Below are 13,760 nucleotides of genomic sequence, written 5' to 3'. Positions count from 1 at the left end.
TTTTCTTAATTTTTCTTTCTGCTAGCTCTTTATTAGTATGTAGAAATGCAACCAATGTTTGTATATTATTCTTGTATCCTGAAACTTTACTGAATCTGTGTATTAGTTCTACAGTTTTTTGGTGGAGTCTTTAGGATTTTCTATATATGATATAATGTCATGTGCAAATACTGACAGTTTTACTTCTTCCTTTCCAATTTGGATGACTTTTATTTCTTTTTCTTGCCTGACAAAAAACTTCCTGTTAAGTATGATATTAGCTATGGATATGTAACCTGAGCCGAAGTTGGACACTTAACCGACTGGGCCACCCAGGAACCCCTGGTCTTTATTATTTTGAGGTACATTCTCGCTGTAGCCACCTTCTTGAGGTTTTAATCATAAATGGATGTTGAATTTTGTCAAATGCTTTTTTAAGCATCTATTGTGATGATCATACAATTTTTGTGTTTCATTTTGTCAATGTGATGTATTATGTTGATTGATGTGGATTTTGAACCATTCTTGCATCTCTTGAGTAAATCCCACTTTATTATGGTATATGATCATTTTACCATATTGTTGAATTCAGTCTGCAAACATTTTACTGAGGATTTTTGCATCCGTGCTCATCATGGATATTGGTCTGTAATTTTCTTTTCTTGTGGTATTTTGTCTGGCTATGGTATCAGGGTAAGTCTGTCCTTCTCAGATGAGTTTGGAAGTGTTCCCGCCTCTTCAATTTTTTTAGAAGGGTTGGAGAATAGCTATTAAATGTTCTTTCAATGTTTGGTAGAATTCACCAATGAAGCCTCTGGTCCTAGACTTTTGTTGGGAGGTTTTTGATTACTGATTTAACATCCTTACTAGTAATCAGTCTATTTGGATTTCCTATTTCTTCATGATTTTGTCTTGTAAGTTTCTAGAAATGTACCTATTTCTTCTAGGTTGTCCAATGTGTTTGGTATCAATTGTAACTACCTCTTTTATTCCTGATTTTATTTATTAGAGTTCTCTCTCTCTTTTTTTTCCTTGTTTAGTCTAGCGAAGGGCTTGTCCATCTTGCTTATCTTTTCGAAGAACCAGCTCTTAGCTTCACTGATCTTTTCTATTTTCTTTTTAGTTTCTATTTATTTCCACTCCGACTTTATTATTTCCTTGCTTCTACTAACTTTGAGCTCCCCCTCCACCATTTCTAGTTCCTTTAGGTGTAAAGTTAAATTGTCTATTTAAGATTTCTCTTCTTTCTTGAGGTAGGTTTGTATTATTATGAACTTTCCTTTAAAAAACATTTTTACTGCAGTGTATAAATTTTGGTGTGTTGTATATCTGTTTTCCTTTGTCTCTAGTCTTTTTTTAAATTTCTCCTTTGATTTCTTCTATGATCCAGTAATTATTCAGTAACATGTTGTTTAATCTCTATTTACTGTCTTTCCAGTTTTCTTCTTATAACTGATTTCTACTATCATACAATTATGGTCTGAAAACATACTTCATATGATTACAGTCTTCTAGAATTTATTAAGACTTGTTTTCTGACCTAACCTATTATCTATCCTGGAGAATGTTCCACGTGCACTTAAGAAGAGTGTGTTCTGCTGTTTGGGGATGGAATGTTCTATATCTATTAAATCCACATGGTCTAGTGTATTGTTTAGGCTGATGTTTCCTTACTGGTGTTCAATCTGAATGATCTATACATTGATGTTAAGTGGGGTGTTAAAGTCCCCTATTTTTATTGTACTGCTGTCAATTTCTCCTTTTAGGCATGTTAATATTTGTTTAATATATTTTGGTGCTCCTATGTTGTTCACATACATATGACACATACAGAGATGTCATATCCTCTTACTGGGTTGACTCTTATCATTATGTAGTGCCTTCTTTGTCTTTTGTTATGATCTGTTTTAAAGTCTATTCTGTCCTGGGGCACCTGGGTGGCTCAGTCGGTTAAGCATTTGACTTCAGCTCAGGTCATGATCTCACAGTTCATGAGTTCGAGCCCCACATCGGGCTCTGTGATGACCACTCACAGAGTGAGGCAGCTTCGGATTCTGTGTCTCCCTCTTCCTCTGCCCCTCCCCCACTCACATTCTCCCTCTCTCTTTCTCTCTCTCTCTCTCTCTCTCTCTCTCTCAAAAATAAACATTAAAAAAATTTTTTTAAAGAAGGGTTTAAGGTCTTTTCTGTCTGATCTGAACTATACCAGCTTTCTTTTCACTTCCATTTGAATAGAATATCTTTTTCCATCCCTTCACTGTCAGTCTGTGTCCTTAATTTCTGAATTGGGTTTCTTGTAGGTAGCATATAGATGGGTCTTTAAAAAAAAAAAAAACCCATTCAGCCACTCCATGTCTTTAGTTAGATAATTTAGTCCACTTACATTTAAAGTCATTTTTGATAGATATGTACTTATTGCCATTTTGTTAATTATTTTCTGGCTGCTTTTGTGGTTCCCCTCTGTTCCTTTCTTCTTCTCTTACTCTCATCCCTTGTGGTTTGATTACTTTCTTCAGTGTTAGGTTCAGATTCCTTGCTCAGTTTCTTTTGAATGTTTACTGTAGGTTTTTACTTTGTTGTTACTGTGACGTTCATTGTATCATTTCATTATATAATAGTCTCTGTTAACTTGATAGAAACTTAAACTTGAACACATTCCAAAATTCTAGTTTTACTACCTCCCCCCATATTTAATGTTTTTGATGTCACCTTTTGTATCTTTTTATATCCCTTAACTGATTATTATAGTTTTAGCTAATTTTATTACCTTTACCTTTACTACCTTCATAGTAGTTTCGTAAGTGACTAACCCAACTCCTCTACTATGTATTTACCTTTTCCAGTAAGATTTTTATTTTTGTATGCTTCCTGGCCATTCCTTAGTGCCATTTCTTTTCAGCTTAAAGAAGTCCCTCTCACATTTCTTATAAAGCTTGTTTAGTAGAGATGAGTTTGTTTAGCTTTTACTAACCTGAAAATCTGTTTATCTCTTTTTCAATTCTGAATAGTAACCTTGCTGAATAGAGTATTCATGGTGGGAAATTTTTTTCTCTCCTTTAAGCACCTTAAATACACTGTGCCACTCACTTCTGGCCCGTAACGTTTCTGCTGGGAAGTCAGCTGGTAACTTTATGTATGTATGTATGTAACAATTTGTTTTTTCTCTTGTTACTTGTAAGATTCTCTATATCTTTAACCTTTTATATTATGTCCTGATGTGAATATTGGGTTCATCTTATTTGGAACTCTTGGCTTCCTGGCCCTGGATGTCTGTTTCCTTCTCCAGGTTAGGGAAGTTTTCAGCCATTCTTTCTTCAAATAAATTTTCTCCCCCTTTTTCTTTCTCTTCTCCATTGGGCCCCCTATAATTCACATATTATTCCATTTGATGCCCCAGATGTCCCTTAAGTTATCTTCATTATTATTTTTTCTTTTTGATGCTCTGTCTGGGTGATTTGCGTTGCTTTGTCTTCCAGCTCACTGATCTGTTCTTCTTTTCTTCCAGTTTGCTGTTGAACCCCTTTAGTGTATTTTTTCAGTTCAGTTATTGTTTTGTGCCAGTTTTGCACTTTCTACCTACCCTGCTTGCACAGGTGAGCAGGCTTGAACAAGGTACCCTCCTGTCACCTTGCTAAGACAGGTAGGGGTGAGTGAGTGATCACAGTACTATCCTGCCGCCTTGTTGAAGTTGGAGAGCATGGGTGGCGACTTCTGTTTGGTACTTTCTTATGTCGTCTATATCTTAAAGTTCTCACTGTGTTCATCCATTCTTCTCATGAGGCCAGTGAACATCTTTATGACCATTACTTTCAACACTTTATCAGGTAGGTTACTCATCCTCATATCATTAAGGTAATTTTCTGAGATACTTTCATTTATAACATACTTCTCTGCTTCTTCATTTTTCTTGGCTCTCTGTGTTTGTTTCTATGAGGCAAAAGAGATATTCCTCCCAGTCTTGAAGCAGTGGCCTTATGTAGGTGATGGACCTTCTCATTCAACTTTGCCCTAGCTCTTGGTTGTCTCACAAAAGTTTCTTATTACCTAAACCACTGCTTTACTGTTGATATGTCCTTCTTGAGGGTATACCAAGACCAGTCAGTGTTCCAAGGGGGAGGAATCTCATTTAGCACCTGGTTTCAGGCTGATTAGAAGCTAGGCCCTCAGGCAGCAACTTTTAAAGGATGCAAATACAGGGGCGCCTGGGTGGCTCAGTCGGTTAAGCGTCCGGCTTCGGCTCAGGTCGTGATCTCACGGTTTGTGAGTTCGAGCCCCGCGTCGGGCTCTGTGCTGACAGCTCAGAGCCTGGAGCCTGCTTGGGATTCTGTGTCTCCCTCTCTCTCTGCCCCTCCCCCGCTCATGCTCTGTCTCTCTGGCTCTCAAAAATAAATAAACATTAAAAAAAATTTTTTTTAAATAAAGGATGCAAATACAGGCAGTCCTGTAGGGCCACAATCATAATCCCTGCTGGCCTCCAAACCAGAAGGTCTCTCTAGATTGAAAAAATTGGGGCTCCAGACAAACATATAAGCTCCTTTCTGGGAGGTCTCATTGAGCTCTAGCAAGGCCAAGGGGTTGTGCAAGGATGGTGTCTTTTGCTTACTTACATTCCCTGCCAGTGTCTCCTCAGCCTCTAGCTGTGTGGGAAGGCTAAAGCCTGTCCAGCTGATGGAAGCTCCAGGCTAATAGGTCTTTTTCACAGGAAGACCAGGGTTGTGTTTCAGTCTGCTGTCTGTACAGTGTCGTGGTTGTGGCGGCCTGCCAGGAACTGTCTTTCCAATGTTACGTTCCCGGAGAGCTCAGAAAAGTCAGTCCCCTTGGCCACCGGCATCAGGAAATCAAGGAGCATCCCCATGTGGATCGCCTGTGCTTGTTGGCTTTAACTAGGCAGCTGGAGAGTGTAGAAGAGGCACACACTTGCTGGCTTCAGAAAGACAGTAGGAAAATGTTTTGACTACATGCTCCCATGGGCTTCAGGACTGCAGTTAGTGAGTGCCTTGTCTGAGTGTGTGCACCAGCTTTAGACTGGGTGGGAGAATATTTCAACCATTTGCACTTGCCAGCCCCATTCAGGGAGTGATAGAGTGACCACAACTGCCCATGTTTGTGGACCTTACCTAGGGAACAGGTGAATGCTGCATTCATTGCTCATCTACTCCAGCCAGAGAGCAGAGGAGTGGCACAACCACCCATGCTCTCCAACTTCAAAAAGGCAGCAGGATAGTATCGTGACCACCCACTCACCCCTACCTGTCTTAGCAAGGTGGCAGGAGGGTGCCTTGTCCAAGCCTGCTCACCTGTGCAAGCAGGGTAGGTAGAAAGTGCAAAACTGGCATCTGCCAGCAACTTCATCACTGGGGAGACTTTTCAACTGTCCCCTGCCTCTCCAGTGGATACTTTAAGATTAGCTAATGAACCTCCTTCACATATAATCCAGGCATTGTTTAAACTGCTGGTGTTTTTTGTTTGTTTGTTTGTTTGTTTGTTTGCTGGGTCTCAGGACGAGACTATCTGGGAGCCCCTTAAAAGGAGAACCTCAGTTTCCTATAGCACTTTGAGTCCCTTGGATGTCAGCCCTCTTGGTTTTCTTGCCTCCTCCTCCTTCTTCTTCTTCTTCCTCTTCCTCTTCTTCTTCTTCTAACCCCATTGGTTTTCTAAGCCATAGGTTTTGGGGGCTTGTCTCTCTGGTGTATAGCCCAGGGGTTGGGGTGCCTGATGTGAGGCACCAGCCCTTTACTGGTCCAGGAGAAGCTCCATATTTGTGAGATCCCTCCCTATTGCATGTTGTCATGCTGAGGGTGATATTTTTGGCAAGACTATGTCTCTGCCCCTCCTACCTGTCTTGATGTGGTCTTTTTATCCTTTGTTGTGCTTATCTGGTTTTCAGATCTTTTTCAGAGGGAAATAACCCATATGTAGCTGTAGATTTGGTGCCTCCATGGGAGGAAGTGAACTCAGGATCTTCCTATGCCACCATCTTGCAGAAGTCCTCTCTCCAAGGTACTTAAGTAGCTTATGCAGCAGCAAGCATCGATGGACACCATGGCACAGAGAAGAGTTGACACCGTGGGCCTGATTTTGAGAAGAGTGTGCTTGCAGGGCTAGCACTTGGCCAGCATCTGGGACCTTGGGTTTAGAACGTCTCCTCCATTACTAATTGATAAGGTTGTTCTGTGCCTGGACTATTTACACAAACGTTGTGATAGATGGTGAACATGTGCTCTCCTTCTGGGAGTCTGCAATCCTGGCAGTTGTGTCTAGGCAGGGAGTGATGGCCAGACCAGCCCCCAATAAAACTGCTGACCTCTGAATCTCAAACAGGCTTCCCAGAACGGACACACAGTGCACGTGTTACCCATCTCACTGCTGGAGGTGAAGCACACTCTGTAGGGCCCGTTTGGTGAGAAATTAGGAAAGCTGCACATGGATTTCTCTAGACTCCACATGAGGTGTCTTTTTCTTTATTGATCTGGCCACGAATCCTTGCTGTGTTGCTGTAATGAATCTTAGACAAGAGTACAACTATATGCTGAGTCCCATGAGCCCTTCTAAGGAAGCACCAACCATGTGAGTGATCATGGAAGTGCTGATAAAGGTGGTGTCAGAAAAGGTGACACAAACATCTACTGAGAGCTGGCAGAATATTTTCATCTCTTTTATACTCCTGACTATTAGATACTTTGGTCCTTCTAAAATAAATTATCGGACCAAACTGAAGACTGATGAAATAGATACACAATCACATTTAAAATGGAACAAAGCACACACACACACAAAATCTGGACGTGGGCAGCATTAATTCCACAGGAAGTTTTTAAAAAATTTACCAAATCTTGTACATTAATCATTTCTAAAATGAAAAATGTATGTTAAATGGCCTCACCTCTGAAGGGTTGCTACTTTTTCTATTCAAATATAATTTACATCTTTTAAACAAGAGCTTTCCTTTCTACTTTTGAGACCTACCTCCCCTGAAGATAGCAGGTTGTTAAGATATTCTAGAAATGCCTCATCTTTTATTTCATTGTCAGTAAAGATGAAGGTGATACCTTTTCCTTCAGCACCAGCAACTTTGTACAGACCTTTTAAGTCCTCTGTCAGATTATTCACATTATAAGACCTAAAAAGGGTGGTAGAATAATTAAAATTAAAAATATAGGTACAGTCATAATTTATTTCAAAACACAGTGTAACCCATGGTAATTAGAGCATAATCTGTACCTGTTCCAAGAGATATTAAGTAATAATGTCTGCTAAAAAAAACCCCACAGAGATTAGAGTGAAATAGCTATATGTTACCATTCAAAACAAATATGTCTTATTTAACTTGAGAAGTGAGAAATGGGAATTCACCAGAAGTGACTCATGAAGAGCAATTGGAAATTCAGAAATGGATTTTTATTCTCTGCAAGGTGACGGTCTTCCACATCAGATTTTGGCCAAGTGAATATACGTATAATATCTGAAACTAAGCTGAAACTTGGAGGAGTTGGATTGGGAAGAAAGTCAAGATAAATTATAAATAAAATTAGTGATAAATTATATATAGTGATAACTTGCACATCACATTAAGAGGCTAGAGGCACAGACAGCCTATAGAAGAAGATGCGTTACGCGATGCGGTATAAATAATAGAAATGGTATAATTATGTAGTTACAGATTATGACAAGGAGAGCCTGGTCTTTGCTTTTCTGTTTACTCTGTTTCCTATGACATGTATATGCTACTGGAGGTGACATGATGTGCAGAAATAAAGCAGACATTTTCTGAAGTGTTGTGTATAAATCCTCATGAGTAAATTGATAACACAGACATTTTCACTCAAAGGAAGTGTACAGTGCAAGTAATAAGGAGTTCATGTAAGCCAGAAAGACCACGGGCAGTGGAACCAGAAGGACCAAGGTTCAAATCCCCATTCTGCATCTTTAGAAATGTTCCTTCACATTTTTCAGCTTCTGTTTCCTCCTCTGCAAAATGAAGATAATACCTGTTTGTAAAGGCTGCTGTGAGCATTAGAGATGATTCAGCTAAGTGCACTTGAGTGAAAAAATAACCAGCAGAACCAGCTACCCCCCGTTCTGGGTGGCACTACAGGAAAACGTCTTGTAGACTTTGACAAAAGGAACCCCATCGAAAAGAGAACGTACATCCCTTTCAAAATAATTCCCAGGGGGGACATTCATTAAAAGGAGTCATTAGGGCAGAGCAATATTGCTTCCTGGTGTCGCCAGACAGAGGTGGTGGTCCAGAGCACGAGCCCTGGATTGGTTGACTGACCTATGAAAGGCACACATTACTGGGCCAGCCATTTGCTGTCTCTGAGAACCGGCTCGCCCTGGGAGGGGCAGTCAGCAAGACTCCAGTGCCAGACCGTCAAGAAGACAGAAAACAGGAAAACTGCAGTTAGCGCTCTGGGAAACTGGGAGGACTGCATGTCCCATCCGGGAAGGCACCTGCTACTCAGACCCAGCCACCTGGGAACATCGGCACAGTGGTGCCAGAGCTTCCAACTGTTTCAACAGCCAGAAATCCATCTTCTGTGTGAAATCTCCCCAATTTCTTGAGGTTGACAAGTGATTTAATACAAGTTAATCTCTAGATATTTGATGTTTTGTTCTTTTAAGTGCTCTTGTAGTTTGTACCTTGGTAAATGTTTTACCTCTTTGGCAGCAGGGGGGTATGCGTGTGTAAACTGTGAACCTAAAATGTATAAGGAAGTACAAAAGGCCAAATATTCAAGACAACCTTGAAGAAGAATAGCAGGGTTGTTCAAGACGTATTAAAACTACACTAATTAAAACAGTAAAATTATTTACCCAAGGGATATAGGAGTGCTGATGCATAGGGGCACTTGTACCCCAATGTTTATAGCAGCACTCTCAACAATAGCCAAATTATGGAAAGAGCCTAAATGTCCATCAACTGATGAGTGGATAAAGAAATTGTGGTTTATATACACAATGGAGTACTACGTGGCAATGAGAAAGAATGAAATATGGCCCTTTGTAGCAACGTGGATGGAACTGGAGACTTTTATGCTAAGTGAAATAAGTCAGGCAGAGAAAGACAGATACCATATGTTTTCACTCATAAGTGGATCTTGAGAAACTTAACAGAAGACCAGCGGGGAGGGGAAGGGGGAAAAAAAGTTACAGAGAGGGAAGGAGGCAAACCATAAGAGACTCTTAAATACTGAGAACAAACTGAGGGTTGATGGGGGGTGGGAGGGAGGGGAGGGTGGGTGATGGGCATTGAGGAGGGCACCTGTTGGGATGAGCACTGGGTGTTGTATGGAAACCAATTTGACAATAAATTATATTCTAAATAAATAAATAAATAAATATTTGGTAGAATTAAAAAAAACAGTAATAGTGCAAAGATAGATAAATCAGTGGAACAGACTATAGTCACAGACACAATCAGTTGATTAATGGGAAAGAAATGACACTGTAATGTGTCAGGAAAAACATGACCTTTTCAATAATGGACTTGAAATGATTGCATATCTATATTGAAAAATATAATCTTGGGTGCCTGGGTGGCTCAGTCAGTTAAGCGTCCCACTTTGGCTCAGGTCATGATCTCACCATTCGTGGGTTTGAGCCCCGTGTCAGGATCTGTGCCTGGAACCTGGTTTGGATTCTGTGTCTCCCTCTCTCTGTGTCTCTTCCTCTCTATGTGTCCCTCCCCGAATTGTGCTCTCGCTCTCAAAAATAAACATCAAAAAAAATTTTTTTACATAAAAATATAATCTTAATTCCTACCTCAGACTTTAAAAGAAAATAAACTCTAGGGGCACCTGGATGACTCAGTCGGTTAAGTGTCCTCCTCTTGGTTTTGGCTCAGGTCATGATCTCACATGGGATGGAGCCCTGAATTAGGCTCTGCACTGACAGTGTTGAGCCTGCTTGGTATTCTGTGTCTTCCTCTCTCTCTCTGCCCCCACCTCCCTCTATCTCTCTCCCTCTCTCAAAAAAAGAAGTAAACAATAAAACATAAAAAAAAAAGAGAGAGAGAAGAAATTCTAGATGTGTTATGGTTCTAAATGTTAAAGGAGTATATTTTATTCATAGATGTGAAGGAAATCACAGAATATCTTCACAGGTAAACCAATACATTTTTAACAGAATACAAAGATCACTAAAATAAAGGGACACAATTGACACCTGAAGTTTCACTAAAATTAAGATCCACTGGGAGTGAAAAGGCAAGCCAAAGACTCAGAGAAGATATTTATAATGCACACTCTGACAATGGAACTGTATCCAAAACCTGTAAAGAACTCCTAAAAAATCAGTAAAAGAAAGAATCACACCCTAATTGAAAAAAAAAAAAAAAGCAAAGGACATACACAGACATTTCACAAAAGAGGCTGTCCAGATGGCCCATAAGAGGTGAAAATGTGCTCAACCGGTATTAACCATGGGACACGCGTGACATATGGTGACACCATGGTGACATACCACCACACATCCACAGGAATCACTAAAATGAAAAAAGGCTCACAGTCCAAAGGTGGGCCGGGATGCGGAGCAACTGAAACTCTCATGAACCATTGGTAGAAGCACAAACTGGCAGAACCACTGTGGAAAAACTATTCCTCAGACCTACTACAGCAGAATGTACAGCAGAATGTACTCCATCCATAATCAGCAAGTCTATCTCTGGGGGCATACTCAGGCATGTACAACAATATTCATTACACCTCGACTTGCCAAAAAATCCCGGGTAAACAAATTGTGGTAGTATGTAAGCAAGTGGGAGATTATACAGCAATAAGAATGAACAAACTATTGGTACATGTAGCGTCATGGATGAATCTCACAAACATAATACCAGCAACAAGAAAAGAGTAGATCCCGTAGCATTTGATTGATATAAAGTTCAAGAGTAGGTTAAACTAGGGGTGTCTGGGTGGCTCAGTCGGTTAAGCGACCAACTTCAGCTCACGTCATGATGTTACAGTTTGTGGGTTCGAGCCCTGCGTCGGGCTCTGTGCTGACAGCTCAGAGCTTGGAGCCTGCTTCGGATTCTGTGTCTCCCTCTCTCTTTGACCCTCCCCCTCTCACCCTCTGTCTCTCTCTCAAAAATAGATAAACATTAAAAAAAGAGGAAAAAAAAAGAATAGGTAAAACTAATCAGTGGGGTTAGAAGTCAGAATATGGTTAACTTTGGGAGGGTAATGACTGGGACAGGATGTGGGGGGTACTTATGGGGTGCTAATGTTTTATTTCTTCATCTCTAGGCTAACGACACAGGTGAATTTACTTTGTGACACCCGTGGTTTGTGTACATCTCCTTAAATACATTACACTCAAATGAAAAGTTAACTTCAAAAAATGCACCAAATTGTTGTGTCTTTTTAAGTGAACATTTTACTTCAGAGAAATCAATGATAGAAAAACATATTGCTGTGTTTTATTTCATCTTACCTGGTTAATGTAATCTGGAATATTTGATATCCAGCTATAAAAGAGGCCAGTCTAGAAAGACTTTGTTTTCCTGAACCGCCAACACCCACCAGCAATGCATTTCCACATGATGTTCGAATTATTCGTGAGATCTGTTTTGAAATAAAATAGTATTTCTTTAAAAATAGAATTTAGCTGTTTACATTTGCTTGCACTCTACATGAGTCCAAATTTTGGCCATATGCTTGTAGACGACATTAGACTTTTTCCTTTAATGAGATATGTCAGAGTTTTTTAAATTAATGTCTCATATTGATTTATTCAACTCAAATTCTTTCCTTGTACATCATGAAAGAGAGAACAAATTGGCTTTCCTATCTCCTATTTCAAAGCTATTTTCTGTGTGTGTGTAATTTTATTACTTTCAGACTCAATGCATGATGGAGTTGCTCTTCCCAATCCACAGAAAGAAGTTTACAATTGTCTGCTTGTTATTCAGTCTAACACACTGACCTATATAGACACCTCGCTCCACAATGAATATCACCTCTATTGGATCTCTGCCAATGAAAAAAAAATTTAAGTACCAAAATTCTACTTACAAGGGGGAGGGGGGCAGAAAGGCATTTGTAGAAAAGACTGAGAGATGGCCTTTAGTCTTGTGTTGCTTTTCTATGGCTGATTTACTCAATAAGAATAAGGCTGGAATTGTTCAAATCTTATGTAGGCCAATTGAAGACATTGCTAAAAAGCTGTCTTTTACATTAATATTACTGATTAAGATGAAAGTCTAGATGGATCACTAAATTCATTATCACCACTAAAGCCCTTTTTTTTTTTAATGCAAGTTTTACAGATGGCAGACAGTAACAACACTTTGGTAAGTATTAATTTTATCATTATATTTTTTAACATGTTAATCACGTAGGCGGTTGTGCACCATAATAGGGTCCCAGGTCCCCAAGACCTTGCCAGAGAGTACTCAATAACTACTTGTTGAGTGAATGAATGTGAAACAGCCCTAGGACATCTGGAAATTCACCAACTTTGCAAAAGACAAACGTATAATAAATACAGAGTAAGCTGCCTCGTCTTTATCAAAACTCCCTCCTCTGTTCTGACTTCCTGGGGAAACCCCTTTTCAATTTATAAATTTTACAAACAAACAGCTCCTTTCTATAGCCTTTCAGACTTGAATCAAAGCATGTTCCTTTGGGTGTTGCCTCTAATTGGTTTCTGTTTTTACACCACTCCTGTGTACCTGCCTCACCCCTTCCCCATCAGTTTGCCAATAATCTGTAAGCCAATCATAAAACTGATTTTTAAAAGCAGCAACTGTTCCTCCATGGGGAACAGGATTCTCATTATATCAAAATAAAATTTGGGGAAGGACGATTTATTCACAGAGTTTTGCAACTTACTTTCTTTCTAGAAAGAAAACTCAAGGTGTCAAAAGCCCTGAACACAAAACCTGTCAATTTGCCCAACATTTGCTGCCGTGTAGGTGGACTCGGCTAAGGGGTTTGTGATTAAGCCTTTGTTTTCTGAGACAGTGCTTGGATTCAACCCAACGACGCTCTTCTATATACTACCTGATAGTACACATTTCTTCTCTCAAAACATCTATCGTGAAATTTACTAAGCTTTTACATGATCTATTTATGTCAGCAAATACTCAATAGTTAGAACCTTAATAAGATGAGTCATTGCATCTTTAAAAAACACTAGATCAAGAGATGTTCCTCTAATGATTTCATTGAACTGTCTCTGGTAGAACTGGAGTTTTTCAGACAGGAAGTCAAAGGATGGTACCTGGGGGTAGGGAGAGAGAGAAAAATAATACTTAAGAGCCAAAATCCATGAAAGCAGAACTTGTAAAGGCACTCGAAAGTAATTCTAATTTTTTAAAAAAAATCTAATGGATTTCCAAAAATTTGTCATGGATTCTGTTGACTTTTGGTTCATTCTATTTTCCGAAGCCCAAAACCTCGCTGCATTAACTGGTTTCCAATATGGAATCATTCCTTGACCGTTCCCTTCAAAAACCCCAGCACCAACTCCTATCCCTGGGGATTATGATTGGAATATAACAAATATTTCTCTGTTTATATTTGCTTTTTAATATTGTTTATGGATTTTTAAAAATACACAGAAGTTTTACATTGTTAATGTGGTCAAATGGTTTTGAATATTCATGTACTTGTTTCGTAAATTTTTCTCCCCCATTTAACTCTTTGAATTAACTCTTCAGAATTACTTTGTTTATGACCCTGCTTAAAAAATCTTTTTGGAGTCCCGTTTCAAATTTCATGAAACCTATACATTAATTCAGGGAGAATGATGTTCTAATTTAATCAAGTTTTATCATG

At 39.4% G+C, this 13,760-nt stretch overlaps 1 protein-coding gene across 1 annotated transcript in view; it reads right to left on the bottom strand.

Annotated features, from left to right (window-relative positions):
- DNAH8 (dynein axonemal heavy chain 8) overlaps positions 1-13,760 on the bottom strand; it is a 315,252-nt gene that overhangs the window by 105,421 nt on the left and 196,071 nt on the right. Inside the window, exons 62-64 of the mRNA XM_040473119.1 lie at positions 13,081-13,203; positions 11,413-11,543; positions 6,946-7,099 (exon numbers count right to left, since the gene is read on the bottom strand). Of these exons, the coding sequence (XP_040329053.1) occupies positions 6,946-7,099; positions 11,413-11,543; positions 13,081-13,203 (408 nt within the window). The remainder of the gene's footprint in view (positions 1-6,945; positions 7,100-11,412; positions 11,544-13,080; positions 13,204-13,760) is intronic.

This window comes from Herpailurus yagouaroundi, unplaced genomic scaffold (genome assembly GCF_014898765.1).
Source record: "Herpailurus yagouaroundi ecotype Mexico unplaced genomic scaffold, PumYag 139, whole genome shotgun sequence".
Lineage (NCBI taxonomy): Eukaryota > Metazoa > Chordata > Mammalia > Carnivora > Felidae > Herpailurus > Herpailurus yagouaroundi.
The sequence above is the reverse complement of the archived record's forward strand: the minus strand, read 5'-3'. Positions and strand labels throughout refer to the sequence as shown.